This window comes from Etheostoma cragini, chromosome 1 (assembly GCF_013103735.1).
Source record: "Etheostoma cragini isolate CJK2018 chromosome 1, CSU_Ecrag_1.0, whole genome shotgun sequence".
Taxonomy (NCBI): domain Eukaryota; kingdom Metazoa; phylum Chordata; class Actinopteri; order Perciformes; family Percidae; genus Etheostoma; species Etheostoma cragini.
The window spans coordinates 13,837,337-13,859,075 of NC_048407.1; the positions used below are offsets into that span (position 1 = coordinate 13,837,337).

At 38.2% G+C, this 21,739-nt stretch overlaps 1 protein-coding gene across 2 annotated transcripts in view; it reads left to right on the forward strand.

Moving 5' to 3' along the window:
* Positions 1 to 21,739, forward strand: part of LOC117958240 (protocadherin-9) — a 195,413-nt gene that overhangs the window by 39,278 nt on the left and 134,396 nt on the right. For both annotated transcript variants that reach the window (XM_034894579.1, XM_034894641.1), the window contains exon 3: positions 11,522 to 11,623. In XM_034894579.1, the coding sequence (XP_034750470.1) occupies positions 11,522 to 11,623 (102 nt within the window). The remainder of the gene's footprint in view (positions 1 to 11,521; positions 11,624 to 21,739) is intronic.

Consider the following 21,739-nt stretch of genomic DNA (forward strand, 5'->3'; position numbering starts at 1 on the left):
TTGAAGGGGACACAAATAATACAGCGACAATTATACTTGTAGAGGATATGTGCACACAGAGGAAAACCTTTATACTATCACTAGTGTAGCATAGAGACTGTACCATTATCCTTCTTTTTAGTGTTTCTCTTGATTCAATGAACAAGATGACTAAATTGACCAAAATATTCTTCTTCAAAATCATTTATTTATTCTTAAGTTTATAATAATCACAAAATAACTTAAAACATGATATATAATAACATAACAACATAATGAATTATTTTGAAAAAGTGACCCCATATAAAACAAATACAATGCTTTTGTACACTTGTTAAATTAGCTGATTATAATGTAAATAAGTGAGCCACTGGTAAAGCTTATCTGCTCACCCTGACTGCCACACACCTCCAAAAATGAGCTAAGCTCAACACAGTTACTTGAGACTTTACACCTGACTGTCCCTGGTCTCGCTGTTCCTCGCTTCTTTCAGTCTCATTTTTCTGTGACATAGAGACGTTAGTATTTCCATAAGCACCCATTCAACCCACAACCCTTAGCTGGGGGGGAGGTCCTGACCGCCTACAACCCTCCTGGGATTTACGCCTGTGGTTGAGTCAGAGGTTTCCTGTTCCAGTCATTACTATCTGGATCTGCACACAAACCACCTGATGTTAAGAGTCTTTCACAATGTGCATTCTACATTTTAGTCATAAAAATGAAAACATTTTGATCAAATTCACAGAGGTTTACCCACCGACTTGAGATGCAAAGGTTGTTGACTTTGTGGATGTTGAGCTAAAGAAAAGGGAAGGTTTTCCTCCTTATGTGATTTACTGTAACACATCCAGATCAGTGGCGTAGGCAGAAATAGTATTTTGGGCGGGCCAGAACAAAAGTGAGTGGGCAATTTTCAAAAAGACGTAGAAGTAGCAAAAAGAACAAACAACAATTTTACCTTCCAACATACTGCATTACAACGGCAATAGCAAAACTGTCTACAACATGCTTAACCAACAAAGCTAAGTCTAAAAAGTTTTTACACAACAATATAGACAACAACCTGTCGATTTTAACCTTTTTAGACTAAAATATATTTGCACCAGCAGAACCAGCAGCATTGGGTCTGCAACGCACGGGTATAGAATTAATATTTTATTTCACAAAGTAGCAATTAAACATGAACTCAAACAGCATGTAAGGCATTTACATCCTGCAGGACATAGAGTAGCCCACAATGAACAGAAATTGCAGAAATGTAACACATTGTTTGTGTATTCATAACAGCATTGTTGCTTCAAGACTACGGTCAGACCATGAGCAGCAAATGCGCTAGCAGTCGTAAAAGAAAATCAAGCATTGTTTGAATTATGAAAGATAAAATGAAAATTGGCCAGCAACATGCCAAATCTTAGACAGTGTATCGAGTCCACGGCAGTGACAGGATTAAAAAAAACTAACTCACAGATCAGTTATCTTCTTATTTAATGTGGGCAAAACACAAACTAGTTACAGTAGAAACCATCATCACTGTTGACCATTTCCTTTTTACTACTACTTACTACTGTATAGGAAGTGTTACTAGGTTACTTAAATAATAACGCAAGAAGCATGAAACCCGTTTGCCTTAATGTTATCTCTGTGAGGGCCTCCTCTGTCGCTGATGGGCTTTCAGCTCTGCTGGGGAAATGTCTGCACATGCTGCAGAAAAGCCCGTCCTTATTTACACTCTATTCCATCCAAGAAAAGTGTCCATACCACTTCAAAGAGAAGCCTTTGTTCTCACCGTAACTTTTAATAGCACATTGCTTAACACATCCATGGGACACAGCTAGCTAATGTTAGCTGCTTAAGGCCGCCCAGAGAGTCTGGCTCTTTTTACCATAGCAACCACTTACGTTCCAAGGCTTCCTAATTGTTTGATCCTTATTCTATGGTTAAAACAGTTTCATTTTAATCAGAAGGGAAGACACAATAAAAACACACAACTATAGTACTTCTGTTATTAATTCTTTTTTAAATACGTTAGAATATGTTTTATAACAAAACGTATTTTGATCAAACTTGGCTGGACGGGTCAGTGAGTAAAGTGGGCGGACCAGGGCCGCCCTGGTCCCTTACTGACTACCCGCCTGCTTCAGATACAGGTGCAGTCCATAGATAGTTTACATAATGTCATCAAGGATAATGAACGTCTGAGTGTCTCATTTGAATACACAAACGCAAGCACAAATTCCATCTTAAATTGTAAGAATGCTTTTCTGTATATGTGTGCTATATCCAAAACATCTTGGCGAGACCATTGAGAGCAACTTTACCTTGATGTCAACACAGAAACATGTTGCATATACAAACCCAAAATGACAATGTTTCCAATCTTAGTTACTTCTCTTGCTTAACTTTGCTAAACTTTCTCAAGGCATCCAATTTTGCTTCTCAATGGTAAACACGGAAGTGAATAAAACTGGCATACAGGTAGTTTAATCAGAAAAATATAGAAATATAGAATATATTTTATGAAGACTAACAAAAGCTACACACAATCCATTAATTTTATCACGGCAGTGGGGCTCTTTTTCAATTCAAGATACTGTATTAAGGAAGAATAAATACAACCATCTGCACAGATGAACATCATTTTACCTTACCCTAAGCAACAAAAACTGCATGAATAGGTGTTTTGTTATAATTGTTGTACTTATTGAATAGGGTTTTAACAGCTTGATGATATAACACATGGGTGACGGTCATTAAATGCAAGAGAACATTTTTGGGATAATGGCAACCCCTGTTTATTTGATTTAGTTACCTTAAGGACTCTTTTACAAAGGAATAACATATTTATTTAGTCTACAGAACCTACAGAAAACTCCATAATCTACAGTAATGTGATGTTTTCATGTGTGAAATGAAACTACTTCACTCTGTTTCCAACCAGATCCACTCAAACTCACACAAAAAGAAAAATGTATATTCAGGAACTATGTAAAGGAAATATTTCTTCCTCATATGTGACCAGCAGGACTTCTAGGTTGCTCTGTTGTTAAATCTACTGAACGCTGCCTGCGCCGGTGCAGAAAAGAAGGCCTCTATTTTTTATGCCCAACAAACAAGTCCCGCAATTTTTAATAAGTGCTGACAAATACGGGTATTTTCTTACTCCGTCAGCTGTAACTCACACAACACCAACATTTAAACAAAATCATTCTCAAACAGCATTCAACATGCTGACAGATACACATCTATATACCTTTCCAACCAATTGATGAAATTTTAATCGACCACTGTGTCAGTGTCTTATCGTGAGGCTTTTGTCTGAGCCATGTGGGTACCCGCCTTACATTTGGCATTTAAATGTGACTACTAGTGTCTGACAAGAAAAAAAACACAGAACAAAACAACTGCTTTCAGTAGCCATTTCACAGTTATAATATTACAATTTTATGATTTGATAAAGTTATTCTTTGAGAGGAAAACACTTACAGTGGCAAGTTTTGGCAGAGAGTCAGGTTGGAGCACACACGGCTCAGAGGTTTCAGCTTTTTGGGAACAAATAAGTGGATCTTCAAATGAGTTCAGGGACTGCAATAATGGCTACTTCTGTTTGTTAAGGGTAGAAGACTGTAAAGGAAAATGTGGGACATTGGATTCATCCAATAATAAACACATTACATTATATCACAGGGGCAATCACAAGGACAGCTGGCCACTGATAAGTGCATGTCGAGTTCTTTTTAGGCTTCAACGCGACAGAACAACTTGCAGAACATTGTGGAACAATATGGTTCCTAGGCAGATTACAGTCTGTTCCGGGTGTGTACTTATTATTTTCTGTGAAGCTGGTCATTATAAAATCAGTAATAAGTACAAGCAATATTACGTAAAGATGTTGACAAGAAAATGCTTGCAACTATCAATGGAGTCTTTTTTATTTTATCAGTTTAGCTTTTTATCTAAAAGCCTGTTGTAGCTGCACATAGAGTAAAGGCTGTGCTGCTCCTTTCTTCCAACTGGATTAAAATGGTTTGAACCGACAATGCCATCCTTGGAGCCCTGCACTCTTGCAAGTGTTGCTAAAAATGTCCAAAAGTTGGCACAGAAAAAGAGAAGTTGCCATTCAGTTTACATCTGTGTCCTACCTTAAGGCTGTACAGGATCCAATCTTGTGAGTCAGTATTTTCCAAGAACTTAAGAATCCACAATCTTTAAGGAAGTAATGCAATGCATCCAGTGAAACTGGTTAGATTATAATGTGTCTCATTCTATATACGTAGCTCACACGGTATGGCGAGCAACAGCCTTTTGCTTTGTCACCCACACTCAAAAATTGAATACTATGGACATAGGCTGCTTAAAATTCTTCCAGCTATCCCAGTGTTCAGTGTAAGATTGTATAGGGTGGGGTAGAGTGGGTTTAAAGGTGGACTTATGCCTTGTAAATTGGAAGCATATGAGTGAAAGCCTTGCTTGGCCTCAAGGGGTACTGCATAGTTAGACTTAAACGCAGCACTTTTACTGCAACAGCTTCAATTCGCTGAGCTCTTTTGAAGCGGAGCAGTACTTTCAGAATGAACAAAGAACATTTGACTATAGGGGAAACAAAGACAGAAGCAGACAGATAGAGACATACAGGAGGAGACAGGCAGAAAATGTCTGTGTTGTGTAAGGATGGCCGTGGAGCTGTATAAAAAAGCTGTCACACGCTTCTCTGACAATGAAACAGAGTGTTGTGTTTCTATCAATCACACACTCAGTGGATTTTACAAGATCACCTTCTTGTTTGTGTTGAACTTTAACTGTTTGATTTTTAGAGGATATAGGGGGTATTTTTTTCAGTAAATTTACATATATTTGTTGAAAAAAAAAAAAAAGATTTCCAACACTGACAATGACTGTTAGTGCCCTGAAAGAGCAGATACTATTTGAGATGTGTATTTAGCCGATAATTAATAAATGATTTCCATGGACAGAATCCCAGCAAATAAAGATAACTCAAAGTTAATGACTCAATGTTTTTGCAATTATAACGTTTCTTTTCATGTGGAAGAAAATACCAGTCAGTGGTGAAAAAGGAAAAATTTAGAAAACACATACAATACTGTTCTCTCAAGAGGAGCGAACAAGAAGTACTGTCTGCTAAAGTAAGTAATGGTCAGAAAAGAGCACAACAGACTCACCATTAGAAACCCAACTGATCTCGGGGAAAAGTGCTGCTCTGCAGCAACTTTCTTCTCCTTTTGTACATGGATCCTTTGGTAGAACTCTCTTGGAAACACTATTCTGAGGCCAGAAGCACAGCCAAGACCCCCAGTGAGATAAAGTTCTACTCTTGGGAGATGAAAGGCGCACTTACAAAATAGATGAAGGGCAAAGAAGAAAAATAAGAAAGAGGTCAAACAAATTCTCATCAAACTTGAATGGCACATATTAGTTCTGGTTGTTCATAGGTAGAAAACAGCTTTTTAAACAGATAGTGTTCGTTCACTCAGGTTACAATTATTGCAAACTGACATCTTTATTACCTCAATCTCATTTCAGGATCTTAGAACAGAAGTTCCAGCTGTGCAGAAATGGCAGAAAATCTGCTTTGTTAATGCATTCGCTGTGTTCTCTGGACCACCTGCAGCATTCTGCCTTCTCGTCCTTGGACCCACACTTTATAAAATCTGCTCATTAGAATTCCACCTCAAGTCCTACTGAATTCCTTGAAGCCATTAGCAGTTGTTGAGAATCGTTTGGGTTGGCCTCAGCATCGACTGTAATGACTAGGACAGGGTGCCAGGGGGAATCAATGCTTCTCTGTGGCTCAAGAATGAAACTGTAACAGCAAGAAGGGCTCCAGTGAGTGCCGGACGGCCGTCTTTTTCAACCACTTAATTGATCAAGGTTTTATTTATCTTGTCACAAGACTTTAACCTAATTTGTTTTCCACTCGCTCACAAAGCACCTTCATTGAATAACCATGTTAACAGTCCACAGTATTACATTTGTTTCCCCCCCCCTCACTGAACACACTTTAAACATTGTCTCTGTGTTCATTTACATGTAACAGGGGCACTTTTAAACTCATGTAATTAATTATCATATCAAACATAATTTCTTTATTAATGTTTGTCGGCACACACACACACACTCACAGAGACTGCTTTTCATTAGAGAATATTCTTTTTGTGTGTGTTTTAATGCAGCAGAGGGAGTGGAGGGCGGAGGGCTGAGATGAATTCCTCTCCCTTTGTTCTTTCTGAATAAGGCAGAGGTGCATCATGCACACCCTCTTAACTCTGCAATTGTGCAAAGATGTCCTTGTAATTGGGTGATATTTTTTTTTACTGAAATACCCGCTGCATGCACTCCATTACATTTCTGTCATAAAATACCCTCCTCTCTGTCATCAACTTAAATGGAATGTCAATACTTTGTGTGTGGAATGGGAAGCGTAAAAATGAGCTTAACACTGCAACCCATAAACATAAAGTTTAATGCCGCCACCAAAGGAAGGGCCAATCACAGCAGAGCTTTGCAAATCAAAGAATAATAATCACAGATTTTCTCGCCCAGCCATCTCAACAGCTTAAAAAAACAACTTAGTTGCACCCTCTTGTGAGCTTTCATTTTCTAATCCTCACCAATTTCCTTCCCTCCATCCCATTTTGCTTTGCACACTTTGCCTTTCATGCATCCAAATTACACAATCTTCCACCCCCACCCCTGATGTGCATTCCTTTCAATGTGTTTTAGGCCCAAATGTAAAAAAAACAAAACAACTAAATCTATATTTGGTATTATGAAGGGATTGGATTGAAGCATAAGAGACAATGCTGCTCAGCTGATCTCCATCTGAAGTCACGAGGAAGATTCCCCACACAGGACCACTTTATGGGCCCATTTTGTATTAGCACAGCTATGACTGTAAGTCAGGCTGCTTAAAAAGAGACAGTCGTGCCAGCACAGGGCGATTATTGCCTTCATATATTAACCCGTATTGGGCAATTTCAAGAGACAAGTCAGATAACGCTGTGATAGACTTTTATGTGCTGTAAGTGTTAACTATTACCACTATTATAAGTGTAATATGGTCATTGTTGTATTTCATCTGTTCAGAAGACTGCACTCAGTTTGCTCTCAAATTTGCCAGTAATATTTGCCAACCTCACGTGGATTTTATGAGAATAATTGGTTTTTAGTCATTAAAATGAAATAATCATGGTACTATAATGATTTGATGAGTTAAGCAAATAAACAGCTAAGTACATAAATAATGGTAGAAGAGCTGAGATGAATCATTCACACAACACGTCATTCATTGTTTTTCCCTCTGGTGTCTTACCACTAATCACAAGATAAACATCATGTTCCTTTCTTACCAGTACACCCACACTCACACACTAGTTGAGAAACAATTGTTGTCCTGTGATGTAAATGAAGAGTGCATACACTGGTATCTCTAAGGTAATTAAACAGAAGTAAAGGTCTACTGTGACTGGGAGGGCTTGGCAGGGGTGGACTAATGGTAAAGCTGATTAAAGTGTGTTTTATCCCCCTAATTAAACTCATCTTCTCAGCCCACAGTATACAGACACGTTCAACAGTGTAGGTTTACAGGCCCTCTGAGACTTGCGTCAGTATGATGTTGTTCTTACCTTTACATGTTGGTCATAAAAGTTCATTTTCTTCACAGTTACCAATGTGATCCAAAGCTACATCAATTGTTTGTAATACAGATGCAGTTTTTAACTGAACAGCTGTTGTACAATATGTTTTTCTCCAAAGCAACTTAGCTGTGAGTGCATTCTCATCAACAATTGTAAGTGCATCCCTCCCGAACACACAGCCAACAACAGTCAATCCATTGCTACAGTTCAAATGCTTAGAGTTTTGAACTTTATGATGACACATGCCACGCGCTTGTGAAGTGTTTTCCTACTCGTACTTATTTGGTATTTTTGTGACACACTATGAACTTGATTCTGTTCTTTCTCAAAGCTAGGTGCAGTACAGAGGATGGTGGCTCAGTTTTTAGAACTGCAATTTCACAGCACTGTGCATTGTATGTGCTTCTCTTTCCTACTGCAGTTTAATGGCTAGAAGTTACGATAAACTGCAAACTCTAAATTTGCCGTGCACTGAATAACGTCAGTTGAAATGTGCTAGCTGTGTAACAGAATGTTATTGGAGCTTACATTGTTCAGCTTATCACACATATACTTGTAAAAGTTAACCAACACTGTGAAATGTCTTTTCAATGTATTAATACATGTTTGTTTACATGTAAATGACTTGTCATTCAGTAAAAACTGTGCATCAGAATGTGTGAAATGAGAACAGTGCATGCCATTGTCAGCACTCTCTGAAGTTGTCTGGGAATGCTCCCTCCTATCCCTGCTGTCCACCATGGTCTTAAGTGGCTCTTTTTTCTAATAATGTTTAACCTGTTCTTGAATTGAACAATGGATTCTTTGGGAAATGAACATTGCAGTAGGCAAATGTGTTACTGGATATCCTCCCACTCAAATGTAAGGTGCCATATATTCATGTCACGAAGCTGCATCTCCTACAGAAGAAAATCAGTTTCTTTTTGGGAGGGTGTTCTTTTGTCCCAACTGTTGTAATGTGACGGGTCATGACGGATGCCAGTCCCACCCACACCGTCAGAAAATGTATTCATCAAACGCTTATTCCCCGGCACCATAGATTTGAAACATCCCTCTAGCCACACAATTACTAAAAGTCAGTGTCCACAGGCTGACTTCATTATGATGTTGATGATTTAATTTCAGTCTTTTTTTGTTCTTCATTTGTAATGCAACTTTCTCATCGGCACTGTACATTTCCTGAGCACTTTCAATGTAGGACTCTTCATCAGACATGCCATCCTCAGCAGTCTCTTCAACCACTACTTCTCAAATTAAATTGGAAACCAAATTAATTGTACCCCCTAAAGACCAAATCAACTACACCACAACTATTTGGCATTTAGCAGTTTGTTTTGGACAGAGCTCGGTTTTATTACACTTAGTTGCTGTTTAATTCAAAATAAGACCAAATATCAGTAGGAATTTTAAATCCAGGTAAATGAAGAGGAAGGATTGGCACCAGAAAGCAAAAGTAGAAGCCTTTCTTTGCGCTACCATAACTTGTATTATATGTTTCTCTTTTGGTGCAACATTTCAAACCAAAATGTTCTACATTTGCTACATTCAGCTAATGGAAGGTGTAGTAAGACATTGTATCACTGCCAGCACTCAATCAATCTCAATAACCTATTTTATTTATGCACCTTATTTTTTGGTCAGCCCTGACAGGATCAAACACTGCAACCGAGGATTTGTTGATCAAATGTAGCTCAGCGTAAATTCTTTCAGGAAGACCTAACTTTTAAACGGTGCACTGCTAATCAGTTCAGCTGTTACCTTAATAAATATACTTTTTATAACTGTCACATGTCTTCAACTAGTCTCTCCTGATTGAAATATAGCTCAGAGTAAATTCTTTAAGGAAGACCTAATTTAATCAATGCTCTCTTCCTAAATAGAATCAGCTGGTGGAGGCGTTCACCTTCCTGCTTAACCAATCGGAATCATTCACAAATTGCAAGGGCCAATCACAGAGTCCCAACCCTGCTTTAAGTAAGTCTGTGTGCCCCTATGCTATACAGCTGCCGTTGCAGGCAAAGAGTGCCAGTCATCTGCTCCAGTTGGCCGGTCCGGAGCCTCCTTCGGTCTTGTCTGTGGGCTCCTTCGTCACCACCACCGGTGTCTAGATTCCATCTGGGGATCTGATGGTTCTCTACCCCTATATAGACATACAAATTATTTGTATAGCGATGGAGTCTAATCGCCAAAGACTTTGTACATTTTATTGAGATGTACTACAATATCTGCAAACATGTCTCTCTGTGTTGAATTATAATGTTGCAAGCTCTTACTTTCCCTTTCTCTGGCTAGGTACTTATAAATAATCTCACATTTTGAGCACTTTTTGGAAAAGGACTGCCATTAATTAGACTGACAGGCAAGTGGAATATCTTAAGTAGATGCATCCTGAGATAGTGTTGCTCTACCCCGCTTTTACCTATTTTCCTCAGCTTTTGCCAATAATTGGTATAGTTTGTGAGAGAAACTGTTGTCTCAACACATATTAAGAATATAATGTTGAAATTGCAACATTTACAGTTAAAGTCACAACAGTAAATCTCAATAACTTTTACCAGTGTAATTAATAGCAACCTGAATAGGACACAAGGCTTAAAAAATACAATCACACATTTTTATCATGGCTTTATAATTATATCTTCGAAATCCCAAAATGTTCGCTACTGGGTTGTTTTTATTTCCAGTCTAACCAAAAATCTAACAAAACTAACTGCAATTTAATAATTTTCTTAACCAAAAAAGGATTGTACAGTAATACAGTAGTTGGCATTTTCAATTTAACGATGCTTGCCATTGCGCACATACCCACTGTATAAATATTGCACTAATGGCCTTTGTCTCATTAACAAACTATTCCTACTCTTCAGTGCTGTTTGCCATTGACAATGTTCCAACCAAGCATAATACAAAGAAATTCTCATTATTTAGTATAATAGTTTCTGTGAAGATGATACTGTTGTATCTGGCTGAACTGTATAGTATGTTACCATCCACTCATTTGTGTATGGTCTATTCTCCTATAAGCAACAGTTAACTGAGCCTGCACGTGCATGGACAAATTATTCATATGACGGGGTTGGTAGCTGATTATTTGTTTAAGTTTGTGTGTGTGAGTCAGTTTCATGCCAATGACAGCAGCCAGTCTGACAGACTGACTGGCGTGTTGCCATTCAACATAGCTGAGACTAACAGAGCATCAGTTAAAGTCTCCACCTGTGCTGCATAGCTAAATAAAGCTGCAAGAAGTTCATATATTGGTAGCCCAGCTGTTAAATAACTGAGCATAAGTGCAATTGAGTTGAGTATTTTTAGGAGGCAGAAAACTTACTTAAGTAAGCAAGTTTGGCAAAAAATATGGTCTTTGCTGATAAGAAGCACACGTTGGATGCTATTTACTGCTGCCACCTAGATAACCCATTCCCTCCTTTCTCTCTGCTTTTAGTCTGTGTTGTTGTTGGTCATCTGGAAGTCAGTTAAAGACAGTGATTTATGCATGGGTCTTCATGCAGCATAGCCTCATTACACACAGCCATTTTGAGAATCAGCAGATAATTACAGTATACATCATAGACCTCATGGGGCCCAGCGGATTCAGTCTATTCCACTGGCCTGTCATTTAGGCCATAGGGCATCAGGAAAAGAAAACTGGATTCTAACCTCATTATATGACTTCCTCTTAATTTTACAGGAATTCTCATTGGAAATTTGTTGTGAAATGTTGAATTGGCAATGTTTTTAATCACTCTGCTGTGACAAGTCATCCTTAAAGACAGTACATAGTCAAGCTCATTTGAGGGCAGCAAAATGGGTCTAATAAAAATGATGACTAAATGAATGACGTCTTCGCATAAACAAATTCTAACAGACTTTTTTTTCAATCTTCCATGAAGGGAACATTAACTCGTGCCCGAACTGAACTCAACCCTGAATATCTGGACCTCCGTCCGCGAGCCGAGCTGAACCCTGAATATTGGACCCCTTGCACCCCTTTAGTGAGTACTGATGGTCCCATTTCTCACTAAACGATCAGCACAGATTCACTTAACACAAGTCATTACTTTTAATATACTCAATATATGTTGTACAGTCATTTTCCTTCACCATCCGATGCAATGGCATGCTTATCTCAGTTATGATTTATTAGATGCGGTATCATTTTCTCATTCATGACTTCATTTGATTCTGTATGAGACACTGTGCAAATATATTTTGCTTCTTAGTTACCTATTGCACGCACAAGATCATTAAATTCAGGGCCTAATGTGATGCTAATATCCATGCCATTTTTACTTGAGTAATATGTATTTGTCTCATTACCTCAATGCTTAGAAAACACAGTGCTTGATAGTCATCTGGGGGTTGGAGGAGGTTTGCTTGTGTTGCTTTGCTTGCACACTGGTGAATCTTAATGATGTCAGTTTTTCTTACTCTCTGACTACAGTATATCAACATGAGGAGGGTTTCTTGTAAACTACTATTCTCACCATATTCTGATTCCACAGTGAACAGCAGAGCTAGGTTCATATAGTCCTGCCTTTTCATTATGCATGAGTAATTTGCTGTCTGTACATTTTCTAATCATGTATTGTACACAGTGGTAGTTAGAGATTCTTCTGTAGAAGCAGCTCTATCTACTGTATATTTTTTCTATCTATACATAGTATCTATATATTCTTCATGAGCCTTGCATTGTGAGCGTGGAATATTCCACAGGAAAACTTGAGCCTGGAGGTTTCTCCATCTGAGTTCAAGGTCTCTGCTCAGGCATTTGGGAATCCATAGAGAGTTATTGATTTGAGTTGTTGTCAATAGAGACGCTTTATGTCAGCCATGTGTGTGTCTTTGTTTTCAGCACATTTAATGCAATATTTAATAGTGCTGCTGCCCTTATGTTATTAATGTGTGACCTATAGCTGAGTGATTGTGATATACAGAACAAATAATGGCTTAACTCTCGCTAAAAATTGCAAAAACTATATACATACAGTATATAAATATGCAAACATAGCTTGCAAATTATTGATTTGTGCATTTGACATCATGTGTTGACATTGAGGGCATGATGAACTTTATATATTTATGGGTTTTTTACAACGACTAAAGGAAAGATCCAGTTTTTTGTCTTTTAGTTAGATTCTCATTAGTTGTAGTCTCAGATTTCCCTTCATTAAAAATTCATTACCTGTTGTGCTCCCTTGGATCCACCATCAGCAATTGGGGTAAAGCTAACAAGACAAAGGTGTAGACACAATGTAAACACAAGGAAGGGAGGTCCCTCCTACCCAATCTCCCTTGGGCTGTGATCAACAGACCGAGAGAAAGACTCCAATGTGCATGCTTTATGGGAGTAGAAAACTGAAACTTATTTCTGTATATGTACTTGGTGAGCAGCTTACTTTGAAATAAATGGACTGCCATGTTTGAATACTTCATCCCTTCTTTCATACATCCATGGCTGCAAGCACAAGATGCCTTTTGACTTCTTCCTGCCATATTCTTCTGCCCCTCCAAACAACCACACATACTCTCCTCAGGCCATGTTAAACTATGTTAAATTTGCAACTTATAGTACACTGGGCACAAAGTGAAAGCAAGCACTGCACAATATATTACTGTGATGGTCCACTGCCAGCCTGATCTACAATAGAGTGTTAGAAAAACTGATGTTCTCTATTTTCTCTCTCTTTTCCCCCTTTATGTTTTTCGCTCTTTTTCCTCTCTCGCCAGTCTTTGAAAATACATCAGAACGTTTATTATAGAACTACAAATGCAGTAGGTCAACATGTAAATAGATCAGATGGTATCTCTTAGGACCCTCTTTATGTCCACAAGCTGTTTGTAGACATTGTTCCTGAATTTGTGTGATTTCAGTAAATGGAAAACCCTCTGGTAATTAAAATAAACAGGAAAATATCCCTTTGTTTAAAATGATATTCTCCCGAGTACCAGTCCTGTGGTAACACAGCACCTTGTCACTTCTGCAAGTACGGTTTCTCTCATTAGCTCAGAATTCATTTTAACTTCCGTTAACAAATGTGACGTTTATCTTTGAGGCGTCTTTTTTTTTATGAATCTAAGACGTATTCCCTGAACATAAATGGTTGACGGACCTATGATATATAGGACAGTGTATGATTTGTGTCTCCCTTCACTTCACAAAGTCAATATTTGGACTTTAGCCTTATTTAATGAACAGAATTTCTCAGAGATCTCTCCTGAGCGGTATTCAACAGGAGATCTCTCTGGCTTTGTTCAAGCACTGTGCTGTTTGGTTATTGGGCCTCACCGGACAGAAGAAGCTCAACTACAAACAAATGCATGCACGCACACAAATGCTCACACACCATCACCACAGAGGAGGCCCCTTTCTTCCAGCCCACGAGGGAATGATGACTCATTATCGCCTCAAAGCAATATGGCCACAGTGCCCCTACTCAGCAGCCCTATTAAGTTACCAGACAGCTTCATTGTATTGGTGTTCGATAATTTCCTTGCCTCTGTCATTTGTAGGGCATCCGGGAGTTGCTGTTTCGTGAGGGAGGGGTTGGGAAAGTGGCAAGAGCCAACGTGAAAAGGCACAGCTAGCTGAAATGATTCCCTCCCATGGTTGGTGGATCTCTTGGCGGACTGCTAACTTGTCCTTAACCAGACAGACACCTTCCGTCTATTTCGCTTGTTTCATTTAATGCAAAAAATATGTGGATTGGAATGCATGCTTGAGTTTATCATGTGAACTAGTAACAACACACAATGCAACTTAATTGCATTGTCAACAGTTGTTGTTTTCCGGCAGGATAAATGCATTAAGAAACTGGGAAAAGTCACCTTGTAGTCTATATGACCCACTGATTTATTGGGAGTTTTTCACTACGTGGTCCCCAGACTCATAGAGATCAATATATGTACTGCCATTTATATTTATTACCAGTGTCTGGAACACTGGCGTTTCCAAATGTCTTACAATATTGGCATGCAGGGAATGCAAAACAATCAAAGCTGCATGCCCTCGAGGGTTTTCTGTATGCCACTAAAATTAACTGTGATACATGACGTTCTTTTTCTAATTCACAATACCACATGAGATTATAGGACAGTTTAGAAAGATATTAATTTATCTAAAGTTCTATCTTTTTAGTGTTAAAAGTAAGATGTAATGAGCAGTGATGGGAATAATGGCCTTATAAAATAACAGCGTTACTATTGGCCTTACTTTCTTCAGTAACGAGTAATCTAATTGATTACTCCTCCCATCTAAATAACGGCGTTAGCATTACTGTCAAAAGTGGCGGCGCCTTACTATAATTCAAGCTGTTTTTTAAAAGACCAAATTGATCTCTGAGCCAAGAGGCAAAGACTTTTGCACGATACAAGCGCATAAATGCTGACGATTGGCTGAGGTTGAGTAAAATTTTAGGGTAAGCCAATCAGAGGTAGAGTTGCGTGGGTGTTCAAAAATAGGAGACGAGAGACAGGTACGGCGTTATGAAATCAAGTGGGGGGGGACTTTTCCTGCTAAAGATCTCCCACCATGGTCAGAAAACATAGGCTCTATGACGCTAGAGTGGCTGCTCGCTCTGAAGATAATCGCTGTCACTCTCTCACTTCTCCCTTGCTCTGTCACACACACACACATACACACACACACACACACACACACACACACACACACACACGCTGGCTCGACGCACACACCAGCACAAAAGCATAAACAAAAGCATATATATATATATATATATATATATATATATATATATATATATATATATATATATATATATATATATATATATATATATATATATATATATATATATATATATATATATATATCCCAGTGTATATATATATTTGTAATTTAGTTTTGGCTGTAGTGCATAGCAAGCCTTATTTAATTTCGCCCAGTTGTGGCCTGTTGAGGGTCAATAAAAATCAAAAGTTCCAAAACATGTACATGGCATTTGATTGGAGGCTAGATTCACTTTATCCCACAGCAACATTAAAAGAGTTTAGATTTGTGTACAGTTTCTCTTAATAATGTACTGTATTAAATGTCCATTTCATTATAATATTATTTATCATAAATAATTGAACATGCTCATTCATTTTATGTTCCATTAAAGAGAGGTGGAGTTGGGGTCACATTTGAGCATTTAAAAGTGTACTTGAAAGTAACGCATTAGTTACTTTCTGAAGTAAGTAGTTACTTTTATAATTTGTAACTGAGTATCTAATTTTGTTACTTTTTGGAAGAAGTAACTAGTAACTGTAACTAATTACTTTTTAAAAGTAACTTGCCCAACACTGGTGATAAGTAACAAGTCACCGACTTTTGGTTTAATGAGCCACCGGTAACTAAGCGTTATTGTATTGTAGCTTGATAGCATCCTGTGTCATCTTGTTTTAATAAGTTGCTTTTTCCTCAAAATTATGTTATGCTGGAAATTGAGCCAAATGACAATTACACCATTTCAGGACTATAAAGCAGGTATTTGAGTTTGGAGAAACGTCTGAACCGAGATTAATGGAGTCAACAGAGACAGAGTTACAATCTGAGCCAACAGCAGAGAGATTAACTTTCTGAGATTTACAGTACGTAGTTCACAGTGCTTGTAAAGTGAATCAGTTTTAATTCCAGACCTTTCAATGGCAATTTGAATTGAATGTTAGATAATGTCGCTGAAAAACTGTGGGTGGTAAAAAAAGAAGGGGAAGGAAGATATGCCCACCACCACTAGACACTTTTGTGTAAATTTAGTTTATCATTGCTCTGTAGGAGATGAACCAACAGGTATTTGGTTTTACCTTTCTTGAGTAATTATGGATAGGTTTTGGAAAACTGGACCTAAAGTGACACATTATTTCATAATCACTTCCAGTATTCAGTGGCGTTCCAGTTTTAGTGAGGTACCATACCAAGGTGACATTAGTCGTGTTGTCAAAAACAGTTCTTGGAGGTGTCACTGTGGAGGCTGAAGATGAGCCAATAACAAATACAGTTATGTGGTACAGGCATAGAGTAAATGCATTACTTTATAAAATGTACTTATTGACCCAGCCAGAAAATCATTAATAAATCAATTACCTGAAATGCTACAGACACTTACAGCTGCTGTGTTAATGTTGACAGTATTTGGACTTTTGTAAGAGACTGTAATGGACTGCTAAATCATATTTGGGTATGAGCTGAGACGACACAGGATATGTTAGGGAGTTTGGAAATACAATAGCCAGTAATGCTACATCCTAAGATACAATTTGTAAAACAACTCTACAAAACAACTCTGTATATTTTTCTTCTCGGATGAATTTTCAGATTTATATTAATGTCATAACTTTTCCATTGCTGTTCTATTTTCGACAGCAATGTGCAACCTGAAGACTCTAACTATGGTTCTGTGTTTTAAAAGTTTGGCCCAATGTGGACATTTTCATGTAATAAAAATGTAACTGAATGTGAGGGTGTCAGTTTGAAATAAGAAAAGATTAATATTATTGAACTGTTTTCTACTGTTTAACTTTAAAATAGAAGTCAAAGTTACTAAAAGAAATGCTAAAAGGCCGAATTTGCTACATCATACATCTACCGGTAATTGTTGCACCAAATGCATATTGCATTTTGCTACTGCCATGGGGTGCCTGTATCAGTCATAGAGCCCGGTTTGACATGTTTCCTTGCTATTAGGTTAGCATTTACTTTCTTTTCAGAGGTCACCTTTTCACACTAGGGGCTACTATTTAGAAATCAAAATGGCTAAAGAGAAATAAAAAGATGATACAGATGATCACATGCTATTTCTGCATTCAGTACTGTGGATTCTCTGCATTTTGTATTAACAAGAACTCTCTCCCTGAACCCTTACCCCAAATACAACCATGCAGCACAGTATGCAACAAGCCTATGTTGACACTATGAATAGTAAAAGAAATCACCATTCTAGACCACAGAGGTCTTTGTACAGGAATGTTATTTTCTGCAACAAAGCTTTTTTCGTTCAGATTTTGGAAAGTGTTGCATGTTTTACAGGCTCTGTTGACAGGAAAACTTTAAGGTGAGATCCAAGTGATCCTAAGAGAGGTGCAGTTGTCATTGTGTGTGTGTTTTCCTGAGACTATGTCTCAATCAGCTACAGCAGAGCAATGCTCCATGGACTGCAGAGTGGAAAAATGTGATAAAACCAGAGAGAAGAGGAAAGGCTGGGGGTGATATTGCTTCATATGAATCCGGTTCTGCTCGATTCTACAACTCCCAATGAAATTGACTCTATACATTCCTATACTTAGTCAGCCTTTCTCATTTTTGAGCGCCGGTGCTCTATTCATGATGTGAAATGCTATAATAATTTATTGTTATGGTAAGGCTCAAGCAGGCTAAAGGAATTGAATTCATGCCAAGAGGTTTTGCCTTGGGAGAGCAAGATGTGTTTACATTCAGCAATTACTAAATAATATAAGCTGGCTCACCAGTAGGTAGTGTTTTTAGTTGTCGTTTCCTTTTTTTCAGAACTGCAGAGCAAACACAAAAAACACACACCCGCTTTCCTTTTCATTGCTTCCAGTACTCCTCTTATCCTAACCCTGATCATCTTCACTGCTTCTTATATTAGATGGATTATTCCAGTTGTCCGACACACACAGAGCAATCAATGAAATCCATGAGGGCGGATTCATACACATTTTCACTTGTGACAGATGTATGTATGGTGGTGGTAACTGTGAAATAATATTTCACTAGGGGCCAATAAGATAGCAGATAATGTGGTAGATTAAATGAAAGCTTACAAAAACGTTCATTCTAAGCATTATATCACATTCATATATAGTATATATTTAAATTGATGGTATCAACAACTACAATTACACTAAGTTTATCTTTTCTCCGCAGAGTGGAAACTTTGCCTGCTGCCTAAAATCATAAGGCAGTAGTAAAGTCAGGAGTAATTGCAACGACCTGGATTAAGCTGCAGTGGCTTTGTATGACACACTACTTACTCTTCTTACTGTTCGACTTTCTCTGAAGGTCAGTCTGGCCATTAGCTCGATCAGCCCAACGCTGCGTGCCCCACCTCTCCACTCCAATTCTTCTCATCTCCCCTCTCCTCACTTCTCCTCCCCTCTCCATGGTCTAAAGAGAGACGTGATGGGGCCACATTTATCTTCACACAAACCAAAGCTAAGATATTTAAAAAAAAAAACTCTTGCCAGCTTTGTAGCTGACCAAAGACTGTAATCATCTTCACCTTTGCAAGGTGTCTGTCAAAATAACATGCACCCATTTCTCCTCCACCCTTTCCTCCATCCTTCCTTCTTTTTATCATTCTCCTCAACTCAATCCTCCCATCCTCTGTTTTATTAACAACGGAGCTTGTGGCTTGTGATAACTGGTCACTCCTCCAGGCGTTGAAAGGCAAGGACACTCTATTATCCTAGCTAGATGGATGGGTTGAAATATTGCCTGGAAGTGGTAGAGCCTGCCAAATCCTCCAGTCTTAAAACCCCTTTGTCTCTGACAAGGAGGACATTAGGGAGTGGGCCAGGTTCTTGGAGAGGGATATGCTTCTCTGAATATGACGTGGATAGAGTAAGGCGGACACAGAAGTGCACATGTGTGGAAAGGATGCTTTATATAGCATGGCTTTATGTGTAAGACGAATGTATGAAAAACTTCCATTGCATTCAATAGCTACTGTTCTGTATTGCTCGTTCTGTTGTTCCTTTCCCCCCCTGTGGGTGTGTGCATGATAATAACAAAAAGAGAGAGAAAGAGAGAATACTTTGTATACATTAAAATGATTAACATGGTGCAGGTAGACAGGCGGTCAGCCAGACAGCAGGGTCACATATTAATTAGTTTCCTAATTATCAGTGACCTTTACCGCACAACAGTTGCATGCTTTTTACCCTCTGTCTCTGCCAATTCATTTAGGAATATGTAGCCTATTTGCAACAGGGAAGTGTCAGTAGCTCATGCATCTTAAAATAAGCTTTGATTTTAGTGTTGCTGTCCATCTTAATTATTTTGCAGTGTGACTGATAGTCTTTATAGAGTTAATAGGAGATAGCAAACATTCTACCTCTGATAAAAAATTGCTCCCTTTGAGTTATTGAGTAAGTTTCGAAATGTTTCTTTAGCTTTTCAAAATCCAGTCAGGACAGCCTTTCAACACAGTGGATACATGAAGACAGCAGATGCAGATGCAGGAACCAAACCATTCCCTTTTACTAAACAACTTTTGCATCATGAGCCATGTGCTTTCTAGCTGACAATTCTGCACAATGCTAAATCCCTATACTTAATCCATTATTTCCTGTATTTACATCAGCAATACTTTCTTATGTAGTTGAAAATTGAAAGTCATGCTCCTTGTCACCCGCTCTCCACAGCTCTTTGCCAGAAAGCTGTCCTCATTTGCTTTGCAGTGTGCACTCTTGCTTTAGTGCAGACAACAATTGGAGGAAGATGGATTTTGTTTATAAATCAAGTGATTTCCAAAAGGCTAAAACCCATTTCATGTCATGTTTGGGGTCAGTATCTCCAAATCTATCTTTGTAGGCTATTATTCTATAGAATTCTTCACTTGGAAAAAAGCAGCATTGGTCAATTGTTCAGACAGTTTTAAACACCTTCATTTTTTACGTTCAGTTGCAAAGTGATGGATGGATGGATGGAAATACAATGCATCCAACAAGTCCTCCCAACCATACAACAATATAGGTTGTTTATTCCTACCCTCTAATATAATACAAAGGCGCTTTTCATAAATCGACGCGTCTAGCTGTTGCAGGAAATATGACCCATAAGCCATTTACAGCAGAGAAACAAACAATGTCAAACAAACCTTTGGATGAGTTCAACTCTCTTTATATAAAGTAGGCTACAAAGAGAGAATGGACCAAGCCACTTAAGAATCCTAGCTATGCATTTGCCACTCATTTTGTACATGAACAGTTATGCATATGTACAAAATGTGAGCGGAAGCTTTATTTACAATAGTCCTGTGGAGGAAAAGTAAGAATTTACTGAAATGAGACTTTGCTAATTCTGAATCAGCCTCCCCTTAAGCACACGATTCACATATATTGTCCATCTGGCATCTCTCACAGAAATGTTTAGCTATGAAGTTTATCACTGCCTCAAGGACTTCTTTTTACACGGCATGCTCATCGTCCATGCTTTTTTAATTGAATTAAGGAGCACTCAGTGTGGCATCTCTGTTATTGTTATCTTGTAGGTGTACAAGGTTATTAAAGAGGGACGCATGTTAAGTCATTTGTTATCCCTGGCATTCTAATAAACATGTTGGCTTTGGGCAAGGCCTGTAGGTTCTCTGTGCAGTTCAGATTGATACTGCTGCCATATCTAGAGCTATACACCTCATTATCCTAACAGGATACTTAAGAGGAGATGAATCTGGGAGAGAGTGTGTAGGACAAATCACACAAGAGGAAAACTGCTCCACATATTAATGTTTTTTTATTTTATAGGAACGAGTCAGAGATGCTGTTTAAACTACGTACGCGCATAGAAGATCCTGTGTAAACATAAAGAAAACATTGGAAATGATTTTGTTTTGCAACTGTCTAAAGGGAATAAAAACACATACAACAAAGACTTTTAACATCATTGCACCAATTATTCCAAACTGAGACCCACACTTAGTTTGCAAACTTTTTTTTTTTTTCCACCTCAACCTCCGGTCCTTGACACATATAACCCCATGGGTTTCGTGTCAGGGAATGCTTGATTTTACTAATTGGTACCGAAGCTGTTAATTGGAGCTATGGAAACAAGAAATGGCAAATCGGAGTCTCTCTTGAAAAATATGTGTGTTCAACTTCATTTATCACCTTTTATTACCTCTTATTGTTTTTTTTTTTACTATCTAACAGCAGAGGAGAGGACATTGGTTTGTTTTCACAACAAAATGCCCGATAGAAAAATGCAATAGGAAAAACAAGTATATTACAAACAGCACTGTATATTTTTAGAGTAAGATATTCAGTTGGCATATTGTCACAATTGTGACACAAAGATTATTATAAAGATGCACGATGGTTTTTAGACAGTTCACAGTAAAGATGCACTGATTCAACTTTTCCCCTCTAATACC